Here is a 22,451-nt window from a genome sequence, read left to right as displayed (position 1 = left end):
CATCATCTATAAGGTACCTGAATGTAAATATTTATTTGTGATACTGACTGTGTGTCATCATTAGGCCTGGGTCCCACTTGTGCATTGCTTCTTATGAGAGCGCAATAGGACCCCCACTGATCAGCTGCTCTTGATGCAGGTGGCCGGAAATGCTTATTTCTGGATCTGCTTCGTCCTCTGATGGTGTCCGCGGCCGGGTACTCCACATCCACCTCATTGATTTTAATAGGAACCTGCTGCCACTATCTGAAGATGGAGCAGATCCAGAACTGAGCACTTCCGGGCACCTGCCCCCACCGGCACGGCACCTAGAACAGGCGATTGCCGGGGGTGCCAGGTGCCGGATCCTGAACAATCAGACATTGGGGATCTATCCTAAGGAAAGGCCTTCAGTGTTAAAGTAGTGGACAATCTCTTTAATAAAGTCTTGTGCAGTCTGACAAGTTAAGGGTTACTATGTTTTTATTTATGTTTTTAGGAGCATTAAAGGGGTTGTCCAAGTTTGTGATGAGTCTGCAGTCACTCCTTGTGTCAATCAATGTGACTGCAGACTTCTGAATTCTCACAGTGCGCACACTGCACGCTGTCAGGATTCTCCGATGACGGCAGTGACAGTGGGAGCTTACGAAGCTGCAAGTATGCGATTTACATAGATGTGGTCACGTGCTGAACAGACATGCTCAATGAAAATGAATTGACTGAGGCTGGTCACATCAAACCAGAATGTGGCCAGAAGTGTACAAATCTCATACTTGTGCTCACATGATCGTCCACTCTCATCACTGGCACCGGAGAATCCTAAAAGTGTGCAGAGCAGAATTCAGAAGTGAGAAGTCACGAATAGAGTCACTGCAGACTTTCATCTCTAATCTGGACAATCCCTTTAATTACAAAATTAAGCAGTGTAGTATCCTCAGTTCTAACAGCGCGTAATATACCCACTGTCACAATTCAGCTCTGCTCACTGATCACCACATGGCCACTCCACTCATATGCGATTTTCATACTTGCATGTGACAATTAGCTTTTCTTCATACGTTTCTCATTGAACATTGAGAGAATTATTAAGAAAAGCTCGTTACCACATGACTATAAGTGTGCAATTCATATATGAGTGACTGGTCACATGACGACCACCCAAATTGCTTGGGGCGGGGGGTCGCCAAACTGAATTCATGCTCCCGGTGCTGGAAAGCCTAGATACACCTCTGGTAAAAGGACAGGTGTCAAGACAGACCACAGAATCTTGAGACATAGGGAAAGTAACAAAGACTCTACATAGACCTGAGTAGAAAGATCAGCTACTCAGAGGAGAAAATAGCTGGAGAGCGAGAAAGCAAGCTCCAAGGATAGAGGGATCCTGTGGGGTGGACATCCAGGGCTCCCAGTACTTTGCATGCACAGGATGCAGATCTCAGAACAGACCAGGACTTCAAGCCATCTGTTAACTCTGCCAGGCGGGTGGGTTTCCAGGACTCATCTGCCACCACTAACGTCCGAGGCATCAGCAGCAAAGAGCGGGAGAGATTCCCTTAAATAGTCCAAGCTGCCTGCGGCAGGACACAGACACCAGATGGACCTCCAGGAGCTCCATGTCAGGGAGGACTGACAAATACACCAGAGTGCACAGGTGGAGAGTGGCACCAGGTTGGCTGGCACAGCTGTCAAAGACATGGGCGCACCTGGGATCCAGCACGTCTCCAGGGTGCGAACCAAGTAAGTAAAAACAACCAAACTGCACTCCCTGTCTGGACTGACGTTTTGCCGCACGCCTCCACGTTAACCCTTCATCTACCCCTGGGGAAAAGCCCTGCTAGTGGAGGGCTCCACCATCCATGCTGCACCCACCCATCATCCCCAGTGGGAACCCGCAGCAGCGGCCCTACCATCCGTGGCCGCAAACCGCGAGTGGCGTAGTCGGACTATATTTTTATTTTTATTTTCATTTAAAAACTGTTTGACGATGCACCGGGTCCGGGACCCCTCGAGCCACGGACCGCCCGGATCCAAGCAGCTCGGCTGCCCAGGGGCTCGACAAATAGTTTAACAAGGAAAAGGAGAGTTTATGGAAGTATCCTTCACTTGAAAAATTGACGTTTTTGGACGCCTAACAAAAACATCATGTGCACATATACTTTATGGAGAAGTTTGTTTTCTTTTTGTTTCTGAAGCAGCTTTAAAAAGTTATTGAAGTAAGTTGAAATAGGTTTTTTTTCCTGGGGTGTTTTTTTTTTTTTTTGCATGGTTTTGATTGAACAGTGCCTGGTATGGATCATTTTTTGTCATGAGCCCTTTTAAAGAAGTGACAATCACTTTAATTTTTTCCTTAGGCATTTTTAATACCTGATGCAGAGAAATCACTAATGAATAGGGGGTCTTAGGTCGGTTTTTAAAGTGATTTTTCAGGTGTTTTTTTAAGTGGACCTGCTTAAATAATCTCATAAAAAAAACTTTAAGTGCACAAATCCTAAGTAGAAGAAAAGGTGGAGTGTGAAATATGGAAAGGCCAAAAGCTCTATAGTTGCTACTTTAGGGACTAAAGACCAACCAACAATTAAATTAGACTTTGAAAACTGTCATAGTAATAGGTTTCTAAAGAATTAATTTTCTGAAATGTCCCTTGCAATTTAAAAGTAAAAATCAAGGTATAAAGTAGGACATACCACTTTGAACAGACCTGTAGGTGATCCACGTTTGTTCTGGTTTGATTGATAACCAATAGGCCCAGATTCAGTATATAAATAATCCATCTGTGGTGCCCCTGAAGCTTCAGTCGCCACAGGGTACTGCACCTCAGCAGAGGTGCAATACTCATCCCGAGTAAGGAGGAGGTCATTGGCGAGTAAACCACAATCCACAAACACAAACAGTTAGTTGCCCTCTCAACGGGACTGGGTTAGGGTAGGGTCATTAGGACGGTCACCACAAAGTATGGGACCTCTCACTCACTAGTTCAGCATCCCAGAGGGGTGGAGCTTAACACCAAGGAGTAAGGCAACACACGCATATACAATCGGTTAGTTAGTCTGCAGTCCAGCAGAGAAACGGAACAAGTTAGACGTAGAACATGGTCGCTGAGAGGAGAGCTGTGCCATAGCTCCCTGAGGACCAGCGCACAGAACAGGGTGCGGAGCCCTACGCTGGTTGGGACTGCACGTCCCGCCAACAGGTTCCGCCGGGCAGAGGATTCCAAGTTTTCTGGCCCACAGACAGTGCCCGGCGCACATCAGCATACCACCACTGTTTTGAGACTAGTGACATCTCCATCTTGACTCCTCATTTAAACGAAGTTTCCTTTCCTTTGGCGTCTCATTAGTTAATTTCAGTGTTTTTGCCAGCATCTCTGAGCAGGGCAGGTCAGCTGTTGTTGTTTTGGATCCACACCCATTTAGGTTAAATACTGGAGCTTTCCCAGCAGTTCTTGCTGCTGTTAGAATAGCTTCTACTTTGGCCAGCCTGGTGGAAAGAACTGCTGAGGTTTTGTCCTGTGTCTATCTACCTGCTACTTTAGAGTCCATCTTCTTCAGTGAACCTTTTGTATCCTTCTATTTATTCCCCCTGTCTGTCTTTTCTATCCCTTTGTGTTTATTAGTGTAGTGGTGAGTCTAGTGAACTCATTGGCCTACTCACTAGACAGGGTGAGTTTAGGGCCTGCTGAGGGACCCAGGAATCCTGCTCACCAACAGGTTGAAAGAACCTGCATGGGGACGCTAGGGAGCTCAGAAGTCAGCTTGAGGTGAGTGCAGGAGGTGCCCCCTTACCCCTCTCTCTAGTGGCAGGAACCTCCATTGTATCATGACCCCAGTGTGTTCCCCTTTTTGTGGTGTTTTTTGGTAGTGCGTCAGACGCCCGTTAGTCTGATCGCCTGTGTCATGCGTTATATCCGGACATCTGCAACTCCATGCGTGACAGTATCACAATTGTGGATCATCAGGAGCGGTGGTGGAGATTTAGTGCTGGACACAGGGAAGATGAATAAAGCACAGTTTGTTTTTTTTTCTTTTTAAACAAACTACAGTCAGTGGGAGAGGTGTTTTCTGAAACCAGAAATCCCCTTTAAGCAGGGGTGGTCAATTAATTTTCCCAAGGGACAACATGAGAGTCTGACTGAGATTGCTGAACCAATTTTATTCTGCCAATATTATTATTAACAGATTAGTTATTATTTTTAGATTAATATTAATTGTATCACTTAATATTGAGCATAATTAAGTATGCTGACATCCTCCATTGAGCAGTATGACCCTCACATAAGCCTCTAGATACAGGATGAACCCCCATATAGCCTTATATTCAGTATGAGCCCTTACATAGCCCCTTATATCAGGATGAGCTCCCACATTGCCTCTCCATATACAATGTGAGACCCCACATAATCCCTCTATATATAATGTGAGCCCTTCCATAGTCCCTCCCTATACAGTGTGAGCCCCCAAATAGCCCTTCTATATGTGAGTCCCCACAAAGTCCCTCTATATATGTGAGCCCCCACATAGCCCCTCTATATCTAGAGTGAGCCCCTACATAGGTCCTCTATATACAATGTGAGCCCCCACATATCCCCTTTATATACAATGTGACCCCACATTTAGCCTACTATATACAGTATGAGCCCCCAAAGTCTACTAAATACAGAATGATCCCTTAGATATCTTCCTAAATACATTATGAGCCCCACATAGTCCCCTAGATACAGTCACACAAACAGATCCAGCATCCAGTCCAGTAGGTAAGATAAAAACTTCGCTCTTTATTGAATTTCCATCAAATAGCCATTAGTATGGCTTGGTGCATACCATACACAAGACGTGTTTTGGACGTCGCTTGACCACAAGGACGCTGCCACGTCCGAAACACGTCTTGTTTATGGTACGCACCAAGCCATACTAATGGCTATTTTAATGGAAATTCAATAAAGAGCAAGGTTTTTATCTTACCTACTAGACTGGATGCTGGATCTGTTTTTGTGATTGAAACTAGGAGTGGCTTTACTTCCGTGCACCGCCCTCGATTATCTCTGCTGGCAGAGCTGGAATTCCCCTTGTCTTGAAATGTTTCTCCACCAACATACAGTATGAGCCCCCACATAGCCTCCTATATACAGCATGAGCCCCCACATAACCTCCTATATACAGCATGAGCCCCACATGGCCTCCTATATACATTGGTTTCAAACAGCGATTGCCCTAATAAAAAACAGTGTCACCCCAATAAATTGCAAATACTTAATTATTCGGCCCCTCTGCCTCATTAGACCTTTGACAGCGCAGAATATATCCATTGACTCCTTTCTACGATCTCCATACACAGTGGACCCACAGCAGCCACTTTTGCTCGATGTTCACATAGGAGTTGTGTCTTCACAACCACATGAGATGAGCGCATCTCCCTTTTGGCTATTCTTACACAGTTTAGACCTTATTGTGCTTTCTAGTCTTTCCAGCCATGTTCTTAAATCACGCTGATTGGTAAAAGACAAAGTCAGCTGCATTGTCCTCCACCAATCTGTTCACCGCTGTCTGACAGCAGGGATATCAGGAAGCGAGTGGCGATGGACAGGTGGCAAGCAAGGGTATGGTGCGGCACACAGTCTACTGTTTTCAGCCCTTCAGCTCTCTCGGTCCACAGTCCGGACTGGAACAGCGAGAGGGCCGGATTTGGCCCGCCAGCCGCACTTTGCCCAACACTGCCCTTAAATATGTTTTTTTATTTTCCACAACATACTGGGGTTTGTCTGTGTTCAATTTTGGGAAACTCCTGTAAGAGTCATTTTATACAGGCAGATTTGTGGTCATAACAAGTAACCATCAAAAATATAACAAAAGCCAGTGCAAACTGTATGGGGGTACACGATCATAAATTTTTTTGTCTGAGCTCCATATGGTTTGTAGATTGTCAGTATTACTTCAGTTGTTTTCACAGTAAGATTTGAAGCCATCAACTATTTGCATAAAAGATGCATGTAGCCTTAAAATGTCTAATCCATACTATATCTACACTGGCCAATTATTGAGAATGTGTTCTTGGAAATGATTGTTCAGCTAGTTATTGGTCTAAGTAAAATTGCCTTAAAGGATATGGACATGTTTGGGCTCAAACTTTAATTTTCTTTAATTAAATGCATGAATTTTTGGCTAAAAAAGTTTGGATTAGAGTTTCACAAAAATAATTTGAACCATTTTGCTTTTACAGACTTTTTGTTCCCACACACATTGCTGGCTGCTGAATGTGTTTACTGATAATCCATCAGTCATCACTTTCTGGCTGCAGAGTTTGTAATTCTTATTAGCTTCTCACATCTAGTTTATGACCACAAAGTTTAGCTTAACTTTAGTCCAAGGTCTGTGGTCATAAATCAGTACAGAGTAGCTCAGAGAAAATACAAATAAGTATTACAAATAGTGATAGGCAAGCATGCTTGCCACTGCTTGTTACTTGATGCTTGTCCTCCGACGCGGCTCAAGTACCGAGTATAATAGAAGTCGATGGGAAACTTAAGCATTCAAACTCAAGTGCTCAAGACTCGATTGAGTAACGAATAGAGATGGGTGGACTCACAGATAACTGGAGTCAATCAGACCTCAGGGAACTTCAAGCTGTGGGTGCAACTTACCTGAGTGACATCACCGCTCATCACTGGGGCTCAGTCTTTCCCTGAAGTCCACAACGGGCGGTCATGTTTTATGATTGTGTGCTGTGACTTTAGATGTAGTAGAGCTGGGATTGTTGTGGGACCTCATGTGGATTACATCAGACCTGCAGGGTTGTTTTGGGGGTTAATAAAGTGGTGAAAGATGGTGCTTTTTTATTTTTAATAACGGGTCTTTTGGGTGTTAGTGTTTATTTGCTTTTACTTACAGATTGGTAATGGGGGGATCTTATAGATGCCTTCAATTACTAATTTAGGGCTTAGTGGCAGCTGTGAGCAGACATTAACCCCTTATTATCTCGATTGCCACGTCTCCAGAGCAATCAGGAGGAGCTGGGTAAAGTGCATGAATTGTCGCATTTAAGTGATGCCACAATAATGGGCTGCTGCAAGCTGCTATTATTAGGCTGAGGGGCCCAATAAGCATGGCCCCCAGCTGTCCAGCTTTATCTTGGCTGGGTATTGAAATTGGGGGGACTGCATGCCGTTTTCTCTAATTATTTATTTTAATAATTAAAAAAAGTCGTATGTGGTTCCTCTTATTTTGATACTCAGCCAAGATAAATGCACAACTAGGGGCTGAAGTCTGTAGCCATAGTCTTTATCTGTGCTGGGGGGGACCCTATGCCAATTTTTTTAAAATGTATTTATTTTTACAGTACGATAGACCCGCAGACCGGGCCTGTGATTGAAAGTGTCAGTCATGTTGTCACTCAGCGTGGGGGCATGTCTGACTGCAACCAATCAGACACTGGTGGGTGGGGAAAGCAGTGCATATGCATGAAGGATAATGTGCAGCCCTGGAAGCAGAATAAGCGGCTGCGGAAGCAGTTACAGCCGTGCCGGTGTCACGGTAAGTATAGCGCACTTGATTAATATTTTTTTTTATTTTTCCTTTAGTTTTTTTCATTACCTGAGTGCCAGATCTGGATTACTACTCGGAATTCCCTCAGAATTCTTGGCCCAGGCCTGGCACTTGGGTACTTTTGAACCCAGGTGGGTCCAGACTTTTAAAGTCAGGGTCTGCGCATCACTAGTAGCGAATTGTGGCGAACATGCTCGCCCATCACTAGTTACAAACTTTCTGTCAGAACGAGATAACTGATGGATTTTCAGAATAGTCATTCTGCTGTTAATTATCAGTGTAACACAGAGCTAAAGAATTGAAAAGGTGCAATATTTTTAATGAAACACAATTGCAAAAATTATTTTTAACCCAAAATGAATGAATTTAAGTAGCAAAAAAGTGTATATGAAACAAAAGCTTTATTTTACGCCTAAATTACCAACTAATGTCATAATCAAATCTTTTTTCTAATACACTTTAATTAAAAATTATCTTTACCTCATTTTCTGATGACACTTTGTTTGAGAACACCAGTGCATCCCAGTCACCTGACTTGCAGGGGAGGAGCTGGTCTTCGAAAACTCAATGGGTAATAACATTGCCCTCTTTTGCCGGTTCGTCCCTTTTTATCAAGGAGGGAGTTTGCTGTCATTGTGCATATTGCAGAGTGGCAAGATCTTACTGAGCATCCATCAGAATTGACAACCGCCGAATGCTCAGCACAACAGGGACTAGCCCAGCCCCTGAACATCACTGAAGACGCTTTGTTTCAGCGAAGGGCCAGAGGCTGCGGCATGCGCTGGGATATTCAAACGGGACGTCATCAAAGAGGAAGCAGTGGGAAAAAAATAAAGCATTTAGATAGAATAGTGATGAAAAGATATGGAATTTTTAATTAAAGTATATATATTAGAGATAGGCGAATAGTAACTATTTCTGTTCAGATTATTCTTAACGAATCGCAAGTATTCGTGACGAATACTGGAATAGTACTTGGTATTCGGTAAAAATTATCCGAACACAGTTACTATTCGACCATCACCACTTATTTTCACTATTAAATTAACTACTTGCTTATGTATATATTCCTTTGCCTGCCTCGCACAATTTTTTTTTTAGAAATTCCTTAAAGATCCAAGCAAAAAAACATTCAAAAAGTTAAAAAAAAAAAGAAATTTAGTTTTACCCAAATCCAGAAAGTAATCGGCAGAGTAGAAATAATCCATATCCTTGGACAAAAGAGGATAGAAAGGCAAAAAATCCATTGACAGACATACAGATCAGGAGAGATTGCTTCCGCCCCACTTTATCTGCTAGGCCTCCCCAGAAGAATGCTCCAACCATCATTCCCAGATATACTATACTGCCTGCAAGAAAGAAGGAAATGCACAATTACCAAATGTTTCATAGCATACGTAGTCCATAGCTATGGACTCTGTTGGGTCACATTTTCATATAGTAAAGTCCATGGCCACACCATACACATGCTCCTCATGAGAAAAAATGTTAGTCCTGTGTGATGATTCATCATTGTTTTTGTGATCCATAAGTAATAAACATATAACATAGAGACAATCATGAATAATTTTGAAATACACAGAAAAACTAATTACTGTAGTTGCAGACTAAAACTGCCATGTAGGCAAGATAATAAGCAAAGTCTAAATCACAATGTCACTTTCTGTGCAATTAATAAAGTTCTGTTCTTATATCATTAATATGCAATTTGCCTTTTCAGAAGGAAGAGGGGACTTAATCTCTGGCACCACCTATTGGATGAAGCAATCTTAAAAGTCAATATCCTTGTCATATGACTTTGGATAAGAAGCCAAACCAAAACCTTCATTTGTAGAACACATGTTTCGGGATGTTGCACCTCATCAGTGCAAAGCAAGGTATCTGATTTGTAAAATTGAAGACCCTCTGAATGGGCGGTCTCTCTACACAGAATGCCAGTCAAGTGATGACATGTCGTTGGGCTATGTATGCCCACAACTTAGTGATCTCCGAAAATAGGACTTCTGGGACTGCCCCTGATCCTGATGATGGGAGGACCATAGTGCTGCTTTTTATATCACTGAATTACTTGTTTTCTCCATTAAATAACAATTCCGATATATCCTTTAGGAATCTGAATTTGTTGTTTCTGTAAAGAAGCTGACAAAAGGGTATTAAGTGCTGTAACAGTGATCTATTTAACCTGGGGATTCCGGACCCTTTTCCTCCTGATTGGTAGGGGTACCAAGCAGTGATACCCCCAGTGATCAGCAATCTACCAACTGTCTTGTGAATGAATGACAAGTTGGGATTAGATGGCTATCCAGATGTTTTGAGATGTTTTTTCAGAATGGATGATATCAGAATGTGAGGAATCGAAGAAATGGCTCAAAAGTGGAGAAATAAACAGAAATATGTTTACATTACAACATTTCTCTCTATTGATTTATACAAATTTTGTTGAAACAACAATGACCATTTAAAACAAATTGACAGTATTAAAAATAGACTGCACAGTGGAACAGAAACATATTACCAAAAACACTGACAATGTTTCTGAGAAATTTTGACTCATGATTGTTATGGACATGATTATATGAAGATACCCAAAATAACAGTACTCAGAGTGGCTCTCGGACTGTGTACCGCACCCATATCTGCACTCATCATAAGACTTATAAGACATTGTGGGACTTTCCTGTGATTTAAAGATGATTCAGCTTATTAGAGAATATATAGAAGGCATTATCTATCCCCCATTTCTTTGAAATGGCTGGATTGTCATTGTAAATAAGCACTTGTACCTTGCCCCCCCATTCTCATTGTAGATTGTAAGCTCACGAGCAGGGTTGTCTTTTTTCCCTCTAAATATTGTATTTTCTATAACTGTTACTTGTTTGTATATGATCCTCCTGAATTGTAAAGCGCTGCGGAATACGTTGGCGCTATAGAAATAAAGATTATTATTATTATTATATCTGTATAAGTTTCTTCATTGCAGTTTGACCAATAGTGAAAGAATATGCACTGTTGGATTGTATACAAGAAACTCTCTATACGTATTTGGACTTTCTCAATAAAAAATGAAAAATGTAGTTTATAGTTAGGACGGAGTCGATTCATTTTTTCACTAAAGCTTACAATTGTAATTGGGTGTTTTAGGGATATTTATCACAATAGACAAATTGTAATCAAAGATGTGTATGTGTGACAAACATTTTTAAAAATCCTGTAAATATCAAGAAGGATTTAATAAAAGATGATCAAGATAAAATGTGGTTCCTCTGTGCTGCCTCAATGGACAAGAATGGTTTATTTGTCTACGCGTTTCAAGGCAATTTAGCTCCGTGGTTTTGTCCTGAGGCAGGGCTAAATTGCCTTGAAACACGTAGACAAATAAACTGTTGTCAACTTAACCCCATTTGGAGTCCTTCTCGTTCCATGAAGGCAGTGCAGAAGAACTGCATTTTATCCTGATCTCCTATCTCGGTGTGCATCACCCGTGGATCTGCATCAGCCTGTTACACACGCATCAGTAGTGGTGTCACACACAACTATCCCAGGTGAGGAGATAATAATCTCACCCCTACCCCTTTTGTAACCAGTCAAAACCCTATTGCGCTTGTTTTCTGCCTTGGTTTCTCAAAATGGATTTAATGGAGAACATCACATTCCACGCTCCCCCCCCTAATTAGAGTCCCATAAACTTTGGGGGAGCGACAATGTGCATACTCCACCACTGTTCTATTTAAACTTGGGACTTGGGGCCCCTATTGTCTCAATTTGGGGGTAGGTCTGTGAGAATAAAATATATTTTTCTATATGCTGTGAGAATATATATTTTTCTATATGCATTTTTTATAACCAAGCTTTTTTTTGTATATGAGTAACAAGATGAAGCCTACAGCTGATGTCTAATATAAGGGAACAGAATGAAGAGATTTCTAATGATGTTGACTGGCTAGAAAGTTCAGATCCATGGCTGAGGTGCTACGTGACAACGGCCCCGTGAGAAATGGAAGGGCTGGAGTAGAAATTCTAAAAATGGACATATATCACAAGCTCTCTGCATATGTTTTTAATATAACCAATGGCATACTTAAGAATTTTACTAAGATATCAACCCATTATTGCTCTATAAAAGGCTTGTAAAAATAAAGCACATGACATGTGGACTTGCTTTTACTGAGAGGGGTTTATACCAGATATTATCTGTGTGGTCTGAATTCCTTCGCTGGCACTCAGTGACCTTCAATCTGAGATTTAACCAACATTCACTGTTAAGAAGGATATATCTTTCCCGAAACTGTGGAATTCTCCTTAAAAGGTCCTGTTGGTTGGACTTCCTGTGTTCAGCATCCTACCACCTATTCTGCACGTGGTTGGTAAGTTGTCATAGTTTGAAAACATCTTTACGACACACTATAAATATCATAGGTTGAAATTAATTGATGACATTAATCAGTGATATTGAATCCAAACTTTAAAAATGTGTTGTTATTATTAGGTTTTTGTAGCAATTTATAGTATTAATATTATTTTTATTATTGTTATTAATATTTGAAAAATAATTATATAATTGTCATCAGTATTATTCTGAAAGGGAGATAACGCAGGATATGAATCCTATATTTGTAAAGCTGTGTTTGTTTCCTATTTCCATTGATCTGTGGCTGTGTACTCGGTAACCGGGGTATGGCGGTGGATGTCATCAGGAGGAGTAATAGATTGTTCTGTCACAAGAGAACCTTCCTGCTAACAGCTGTTTGCGGTGATAAGGAGAATACATATGAGCGCAACAGTGAACTAGTGAACCAGCGACTGTATTAAATAAGCTTTACAGCTTAGTTTTCATGAACACTATCTATTCCACCAATATTATTTGTAGACAGTGCTCAGTTCAGAGCCCACTCGCATGGCTCAGTTCCTTATCCCCCTGTTATTACTGAATCACCTACATAATTTGCTTTTGTTTTAATTGTCTTTCTATAGAAATTTCCAACGCCAGCCAAGCAAAAGCCATGTGCTAAAATACATCAGTCATTCAACTGACTCCACGTTTTATCATAATTCTTAACCCCTTGCCCAATTCTCCTGTCCTTCACATTACCGGTCATTACACAAAAGATTAAACTGATCTACACTGAACAAAAACATGAACACAACACTTCTAACACAACACAAAACTTCTGTTTTTCCTCCCATTTTTCATGAGCTGAGCTCAGATCGCTAAAGGGGGCTTTACACTCAGCGATATCGATAGCGATATCGCTGGTGAAAGCACGCGTCCCCGTCGCAAATTGCTGCCCGTGGCGCACAAAATCGTTCGGAGCCATCACACTGACTTACCTGCCTAGCGACATCGCTGTTGCTGGCGAACCGCCTCCTTTCTAAGGGGGTGGTTCATGCGGCGTCACTAAGCGGCCGCCCAATTGAAGCGGAGGGGCAGAGATGAGCGGCTGTAACATCCCGCCCACCTCCTTCCTTCCTCATTGCCGGCGGCCACAGGTAAGCTGTAGCTCGTCGTTCCCGAGGTGTCACACGTAGCGATGTGTGCTGCCTCGGGAATGATGAACAACCTGCGTCCTCAACAATCAACGATTTTTTGAAAATGAACGTGTCAACAATCAACGATAAGGTGAGTATTTTTGATCGTTAACAGCCGTTCGATGGTGTCACAAGCAACGACGTCACTAACGATGCTGGATGTGCGTCACGGAATCCGTGACCCAGGCGATATATTGTTATATACGTCGTTGCGTGTTACGGGGCCTTAAGACTTTTTCTATTACAGAAAAGGCTTTTTCCCCTCATATATTGTTCACCAATTTGTCTAAATCTGTGTTAGTGAGGGCATCTCCTAATTCTGTAAAGTACAAAAAAGGGGGGTTGAACCATTAAATAATGCTACTATTAATATGTGTAAATCTATGTCCACTCCATGCATCAGTATGGTAAATGCACCATCCAAAAGAATGATAATAAGAAATGCACACTATATACTGACCTTTATTTTTTTTACTCCTCCAGGCCCCAGTAAATACTGTAAACTGCACATTTTATTGTGGCCTTTTATTGTGGTCAGCCTAAGGCACACCTGTGCAATAATCATGCTGTCTAATCAGCAACTTGATATGCCACACCTGTGTGGTGGATGGATTATTTTGGTAAAGGAGAAGTGCTCACTAAGGCCTCCTTCATACCTCTATGTCTCCAGTCCGTATGGTGTCCATTTTCACACCTACCAGAGGCACGTTCACACGCATACTATTTAAAGTCACTAGAGATTTTCACACCTCAGTGTTTTCACCTGGCACTTGGGTCCCTGTAAAACACCTGCATGTCCAGGTGAATCACAAGGAGACAAGTCAGGTTTTTTTCTGACAGGACGGATTAAATATGGACATCACACAGGTAGCATTCATCATGACACATGCTGGAAAAAAAACGGAAATTATTGTAATAAATGTTTTTTTTATGTGTAAAAGATGTGCAAAGCTAGGAAAATAATAGATAGAAAGATGTATGGAATAGATAGATAGATAGAATAGATAAATGGATAGATATAGTTAGTGAGATAGATAGATAGATAGCTTGTACAACTATTTAGCAGACTTAATGACTAGTTTTAGAAAAATAAATTATGTGAGGGTCCCCCCCAATTTTCATAAGCAGCACAGGTACAGCAGCAGCTGTGGGCTGCAACCCTCAGCTTGCACCTTTACCTTGGCTGGTTTTGAAAAATAGACACAATCCCATGATGATTTTTTTTAATTATTTGAAAAAACTAATTTAAAAAACTGGCATGGGGTCCTCCCCATTATTCAAAACCACCCAAGGGACAGCAGACAACTGGGGGCAGATATTTTTAGGGTGGGAAGGGCTATGGTTATTTGGTCCTTCCCAACCTAAAAATAGCAGCTCTCAGTCGCCCCAGAAGTGGCTCATCTATTAGATTTGCCAGATCTGGCACTTTCCTCTGCTCCTCCTCTTGCCCAAGGGTGGTGGCAAACAGGGTACTATATGGGCTTGATGCCAGCTGTAAATTGCCAGCTGGCATCAAGCCCTGGTATTAGTAATGGGTGGGCATCTATCAGACACTCCCATTACTAATCGATTAGAAATATAAAAACAATATTTTATTTTATTTGAACAAACCCCCCCTGACTACAGTCCTCATTGACCAATTTATTAAAAATGTATTTTATAAAAACATCTGACATAATCAATAGCGATGTCCCACGATGTTCACCAAAAGCCAACTTGAAAGAGAAAATTATTAAAGAAAGACAAAAGACACCCTCATTCACCAATTTATTTCACTGCAAAACCCCTAATGCAAGGTGTTCCGTAATCCAAAAGGGGGTCCCACGAAGATCCAAGGCTCACTGTCCCAACCAATGAAGAACAGATTATTCCTCATTGGCAGGGAAAGCAGTCACTGCAGGCTCACACACTGTTCTGTGGGAGAAATACTGCAATGAACTGAAATGATCTCATGAGGTCACCCCAGGTCACTGCAGTGGGTCACACAGTAGTGTTTGAGCGGCTGCGGGCAGGGATGAGCAGTGACAGCATAAGTTTACCCTAGTTTAATGCCAGTGACAGTTCTCACACCAAGTATCGACAAGTGTGAGAACAGCTTGGCAATACTTGTTATCTGCTGTCCCTTGGTGGTTTTGAAAAAATGGGGAGGGGGGACCCTACGCTGTTTTTTTAAATTATTTCTTCAAATAATGAAAAAAGCAGTGTGGGATCCTGTCTATTTTGTGAAACCAGCAAAGGTACAGCTGACAGCTGATGGTTGCACCCCGCAACTTCTGTTGTACCTGTGCTGGTTATGAAAATTAGGGGGGACCCCATGTTTTTAGATAGTAAATTATACTATCTATCTATCTATCTATTATCTATCTCTCTCCATCTATCTATCTAGCACTCAGCTATAATTTTTCTGGCTGTCCACATCTTTTACACATAAAAAAACATTAATTTCAGTATAATGCATTTTTTCCAGTACCAGTCAGACGGATGTCACACGGATGGCCACATGGATCATAGAAAAAGTGTTAGATCTTTGAGTTCAGCTCATGAAAATGGGAGTGTGACGCCCTGGACTAGCCAGGTAGTCACATACATACCAACATACACACCCCCCACCCTAGACAGTAACAACAGTCAATCAAAAACCCTTGTTGCCTCCCTCCAGGGTCTGATGTCCACACCAGGTGGGGCAGAGCCAGGCGGTTGGCCTCCCCCACCGAGGAGTTCACAGGCCTGGAGGCGGGAAAAGTGTGAGATCAGTTTTAGAGGTGAAAGTGAGAGGAGTAAAAGGTCTGCGTGTGTCTGGGTAGGAGCCCAGGCACTGACAGCAAGGTTGGCAGACGGTGGTGGCCGGCTGCAGGAGTTGGTGGAACTCTGCAGAGCCGTAAGGACGGGGGTCGGACGTTGGCCCGCCGGTACCGAACCGGGGAGCGGAGTGAAGCTAAGCACACACAGGCAGGGCCATCAGACCCTGACCAGGCTTGGAGCCGCCGTCAATAGTAAAATCCGAGTGTGACAGGAACCCCAGGGGTTTGCCAACAACCAAGTCCCGACAAAAGGCAACCGCTCACACCGTGAGGATATACAGCCACCGCCACAGGCTAGAGATCCAATGGCCAGCGCCTGCGGGCAAAACGGGCTCCTACGGCACCTATACGCCGGGGAGCGGACTACCGGTGGGCAACCACAGGAGTCAGAACATTCTAAAAGGTGCAAGGAAAGACAGCCACCATCAGCCGTCCGGGGAGTGCACAACAACAACACTGCAGCCGGCTGCGGGACCCGTCCATCCGGCCGTTTTGGTTTACCAGAGACTCTGTCAGTGATTGTCTGAGTGAGTACACCAGTGCCGTCCGGCACCGCGCCGTGCAGTCCCTGCACCCCAGCCATCCAGCCTCCCCGTTACATCACCGGGCCCTGGGAACACCAACCCCTTTACCCACGGAGGGGACAACATCCCAGCTGCACCCTACCATCTCTCCCGGGAACCCTGTTACCAGCAGCTGTGGTGCCATCATCACCACGTCCCGTGGGTGGTGTAGCGAACAATCTCCCTAAACATACCACCCCTTTTCACTCACGGGTGAGGAGCGCTGCTCGAGTCCCCGGGTCCGGCCCACCACTTGGGCCACCGAGCAGCAGCAGCAGAAGCCCCGGACCCGAGCATGGCGAGCGTGTCCCTTCCGCCCGCGACAGGAGCAAAAACAAGTGTTGGTTTTATATTTTTGTTCGTTGTATTTAATCCAACTCAATACTACAGCTAATGCTACACTTTATTCCCAGAGGAAAATATTGAGAGGCTTATAATGATATGACTTTATCTTTCTCTGATATGTATTCACTTAAAAAAAAACTAGGTGGAGTAAAGAGTGTTGTTTTTTACATGATCATAAAACAATCAGCAAATCCTGATCCAGCCGCAGATCTAGTGATCTAACCTTACAGTAGTATATATCACTAAAAGCTGTTGGTTGGGTTCGTTAGACCAGAGGTTGGACGTTTATTTGTTCATCTACCGGTAAATTCTAAAGGAAAAAACGTATCTGAATTCCATTTACATGAAAAAAACAGCTAAGAATGTAATATTATAATGCTGCAGTATTTCTATCTTTCCTGACTCTGATTCTATCTGAATGATTTGCTCGGTAGCGCACTTATGTGTTTTCCATAGGGAGACAGGAAATTGAGGTGTTTAGAAGTCGCTTATCTCCTTCAAAGAACAAAAAGATTTGGATGTTATAAATTCACCTGTCTCATAGCCCGATCATACCCCTCTCATTCTCTGGGGGAGGTGGGTGTTGGATCAGGAGGGTCTTATAAACATCAGATGAATGGACAATCCCACCCAGAGTGGCTGTTTTGGATGACTTTCATATAATGTGTATAGGATCCTATACAGGGCAGATATTGCTCCCTTAGGCCTGTTTCACACGTCAGTGAAAAACAACACAGACGTTTTTCACTGATGTGTAAAAAACGCATATGTCCCTCTGTGTGCTGTGATTCGTGGGTTATCCATGTGCTATCCGTGATCCGTGTCTGTCATCTGTGATAGCACATGGACGTATACTCACCTACCCCCGCTCCTGCTGTCCGTGGTGCTGATGTCTTCAGCTCTGCTGTATATCCGGCCGCCGCTGACCTTCACTGCAGCTACTTCCGGGTTGGCTGCTCCATCCATAAATGAATATACATGAGAATAAGCAGCCGGGCTGGAAGTAGCAGGCAGTAGAGGCTGAAGACAGCATCGCTGGAGAAGGTGAGTATGAAAAGCTTTTTATTTTCAATGTCCATGTTTTTCTGGTATGTGTTTCACGGATCACACCATAGTATTGTCCGTGGAACATCAGTGATGCCAGAAAAAAATGGACATGTCTCCGTGCGGAGCACATGTGCATGCGTGTACGTCACCCAGAGAGACGGTTAGTGAAACATCACTGATATGTGCACAGACCCATTGATTTTTAATGGGTCTGCGTATGTCCGTGATTCTGGTACGTATAAAAACTAGGACATATGTACCAGAATCACTAACGTGTGAAATAAGCCTAAGAAAGAGGTAAATGAATTAGCTTTCCCCCAAGAAAAAGAACGATGCCACCTATTGGACACTCCTACAATACAATACAATGCTCAATCATTTCACCCCTGAGTGATTTTCCATTGTTCGTTTTCAGTTTTTCCTCCATTTCTTCCAAAAGCCATAACTTTTTTATTTTTCCATCACTATAGCCATATGAGCGCTTGTTTTTTGCGGGACGAGTTGTACTTTTGAACGACACCATAAATTCTGCCCCATATTGTACTGGAAAAAAAAAAATCCAAGTGTGGTGATTTGCAAAAAAAAGTGCAATTCCACAATTGTTTTTGTTTGTTTTTTTATTTATCATGTTGACTATATGGTAAACCTGACCTGGCATTATGATTCCTCAGGTCACCACGGGTTCATAGATACCAAATATGTATAGGTTTACTTTTGTTTAAGTGGTGATCACAAATTCATAGGTTTGCAAAAAGAAAGAATTGCACTTTTGTTGCCATTTTCTGTACCTTTTCATATTTTTCGGATCTGGGACTCAGTGATGGCTTATTTTTTGCGTTTTGAGCTGACGTTTTTAATTATAACATTTTTGGGTAGATGTGATGTATTGATCGCCTATTATAATGTTTTACTCTCGATACACCCTTTACCAATAAGGTTACGGTAATTAATTTTATATTTTGATAGATTGGGCATTTCTGAAGATGGCGATACCAAATAGTGTAATTTTTTTATTGTTTTATTTTCAATGGGGCAAAAGGGGGGTGATTTGAACATTAGGTTTTTTGTTTTCTTTTTGATATTTTTTTAAAACTTATTTTTTTTACATTTTTTTATTGATTTTACTAGTCCACTCAGGGGACTTTATATCTGCACTGTCTTATTGCGTCTGCTGATCAAAGCGATGCTTCACCATCCCCCTGATTAGCAGAAATGCTGATCTCCTGTGAATGCCGGTGCTCTGCCGCCATTCACAGGAAGTGAGTCATGACAGCAACAGGGGTCATCATCTGACCTCACGCTGTCATTGGAACCCATTGGTGCCCTGTGATTGCATTACAGGGCCGCCGATGGCGGTGGGGAACAGCGCAATCTCTGGTGGAGTGCATTAGATTGGGCTGTCATAGTTTGACAGCCCAATTTAAGGGGTTAACAGACGCGGGTAGATCAGAAATCCATCCGCGCCTGTGAGCTGCACATTGCTGCTGGTCAGATTAGCAGACATGTGTGAGGAATAATGTGGGCTCGCACAGTGAGCCTGCACTAAAGGGACAGACTCGGCCAAGGACGTATTAATACATCCTTGGTTGTGAAGGGGCTAAAGGTAATCTGTCACCAAGTTCTTTCAACTTAATCCAAGAACAGCATAATGTAGACACACAGACCCTGATTCCAGTGATGTCATTTATTGCACTACTTGTAGTTTTTAGAAAATCATTGTTTTATAAGCAGGATATTTTCACTAGATGGCTGGTAAACCTCCTGCCATGTTGTCCTCCATATTCATTAGCTTTGTATGATCCCTTCTGCACCAGTGATTAGCAGCTTTATGCCTATGCACATGTTGCCAATCAGTGGTGTGGGTGGCATTATTCAGAGCTCAGCATTAAAAGAACTGGGACATCTGCAGAAGATAAAAAGTGAATTCAATTGAAACTGCACCAAGCAGCCCAGTAAGTTCATTAGAATTAGGGGATCTGCCTCTAAATCTTACTGTTATGAGATGGACAACAAGAAACAAAAAAACAATGAAATTCCCAATAATTTATAAATCAAAATATTTTCATTTTATTAAATATGTAATTGTTAATTTTCAAATGTATGGTAGGACAATTCAACACTCATCTGTGACATTACAATAAGAAACAAAAACCGGGACCACAATTGTCAAGATAGAAAATACGTATATTCATGCTGCATATAGACACATTTCCTAAAGATCAGTAAAGTTCTGTGGAGCAGAAATTTTGCATATAAACATCCGCCTCACATGGGCTATCATAACATACCACCAGAGGTCGCCAAAAGGTATTCAAAGCAGATTATACTGCTGCATAACCTCTGCCAGTGAAGCTCCCTTTGAGCTCACAATCTTACATAGACAAATATTTAGAAAAAACCTTATGGCCTACTGGAATTTTATAATAAATTCACCTTGGTCAGTATTGCGCAGCAAATATATGGCAGTCACCACGGTCAAAAACACCCGACACGTGTTTCGGCTTCCCGAGTCCTTTGTAAGGGTGCGTGTCCAAAAGTCCGGAGAGGGAGGTTTAAATACCTCCCACATCCAATCATTAATCGGCACTCTTGTTGCCGCGCATCTGTTGCCTCACCCACGATTTTTTTCAATTGAGATATAAATGCAAAGAGAGGATTATAAGTAAGCTTTTTATAACAGGTTTCGTTCTTAAGCTTTCTAAACGCTTCTCTCTCATATATACGGGTAGGCCAGATGACAATGTTACCGCCTTTATCGGCCAGCTCCAGCATTACATCCGAGTTTTTCTACTTCTTTAAGTCTGGCACGTTCGTGTCTTGTGAGATTATTATTAACCACCTTCTGACAAATCTTTTCCAACTCCCTAGTCACCACCTTAACAAATTAGGATTTGTTGATATATAGCATTTATTATGTGTATTATGGTTCATGACGTATGATTATTGGATAGTGATCCCTCCTTTCCTTTGGATAGGTGAAATGTAATCGTGATGTCTATTGTAATATTATAATTATAATATCTGGATTTACATCTGGATTTATATATGTATTTTCTCTTCTCCAGTTTGTTATTATAGGATCATAATTGTGGATATACATTGTCCCCTCTCCTTTATGAACTGGTATTCTTACCCTCCTTTTTTAATGTATTGGTATTGGGTATTAATGAATTGTGTGTATATATACATATATGGAAATGTTTTTCCTTTTTTCTACTCCCATTCTTCTATATGGTAGTCATTGTTATATGCTATTTTCAGTATACCTCTCTGCACCTGAACGCGTGGTTGTCATGGTTTTCCACCGCCTGGCCGGTTTGCTGATTCTCTATGGGTCTGATGTATCCGGGTCATGTGATGCCCTGGGTCATCTGATCAGTGACGCGGTGGCCGGCTTGGCGTCGGAATGCTGCCATGACGACGTGCGCGTCCACAAGAGTGCCGATTAATGATTGGATGTGGGAGGTATTTAAACCTCCCTCTCCGGTCTTTTAGATACGCCCCTGACGAAGGATTCGGGAAGCCGAAACACGTGTCGGGTGTTTTTGACCGTGGTGACCGCCATATATTTGCTGCGCAATACTGACCAAGGTGAATTTATTATACAATTCCAGTGGGCCATAAGGTTTTTTCTAAATATTTGTCTATGTAAGATTGTGAGCTCAAAGGGAGCTTCACTGGCAGAGTTTATGCAGCAGTATAATCTGCTTTGAATAACTTCTGGTGGCATGTTATGATAGCCCATGTGGAGCAAATCTTTATATGCAAAATTTCTGCTCCACAGGACTTTAGTGATCTTTAGGAAATGTGTCTATATGCAGCATGAATATACGTATTTTCTTGACAATTGTGGTCCCGGTTTTTGTTTGTTATTGTATATTACAGATGAATGTTGAATTTTTCTACCATAAATTTGAAAATTAACAATTACATATTTAATAAAATAAAAATATTTTGATATATAAATTATTGGGCATTTGATCGTATTTTTGTTTCTTGTTGTACGTTAGTAATTGCAATTTTGTGTAGTCCGCACATGCTACTATCTATATATATAATTGCCTTATTCTGTCTGTCTGTCTGTCTGTCTATCTGTCTGTCTGTCTGTCTGTCTGTCTGTCTTGCTCCAAAATTGTGTCCTTACGGTGACACAAAGCTGATTGGCCGCTGGGCTCGCCATGGCCCCGCCCCCCACACGGATTGGCCGCTCGCCCAGGCTGCGCCCCCACACGGATTGGCCGGCCGCTCGCCCAGGCTCCGCCCCCCCCCACAGATTGGCCTCTCGCCCCGGCACCCTGCAGACATTGGCAACTCGGCCACGCCCCGCCCCTCTCACGCAATGCACGCTAGCTCTGGCCCCGCCCCCCCCCCCCACGCATTCCCCGAACCGACACGGTCACGGAGCCACGACTACCAGGTGAGTACTGTACCCCTGGGAGCCCACATCAGCGTACGCTGCCAAACCAGCCGACACATACCCTCGCATTGCTGGGGCTGGCCGGCGTATGCTGGTGTGGGCTCCCGAGCGAGCGGGGGACGAGATACGCTGGTAACCATGGTAGCATAGTTACCAGCGCATCAAGGTCCTGCAGCGGCGGAAAATACACACACGCACACACATAACAGCACACACACATACACATCAGATCACACTC

At 42.7% G+C, this 22,451-nt stretch overlaps 1 protein-coding gene across 1 annotated transcript in view; it reads right to left on the bottom strand.

Moving 5' to 3' along the window:
- Window positions 1-22,451, bottom strand: part of SV2C (synaptic vesicle glycoprotein 2C) — a 377,261-nt gene that overhangs the window by 163,844 nt on the left and 190,966 nt on the right. Inside the window, exon 3 of the mRNA XM_075325504.1 lies at window positions 8,683-8,863. Coding sequence (XP_075181619.1) covers window positions 8,683-8,863 — 181 coding nt within the window. The remainder of the gene's footprint in view (window positions 1-8,682; window positions 8,864-22,451) is intronic.

Source organism: Anomaloglossus baeobatrachus, chromosome 1 (assembly GCF_048569485.1).
Source record: "Anomaloglossus baeobatrachus isolate aAnoBae1 chromosome 1, aAnoBae1.hap1, whole genome shotgun sequence".
Lineage (NCBI taxonomy): Eukaryota > Metazoa > Chordata > Amphibia > Anura > Aromobatidae > Anomaloglossus > Anomaloglossus baeobatrachus.
Note: the sequence above shows the minus strand (reverse complement) of the source record. Positions and strands in the feature narration are given on the sequence as shown.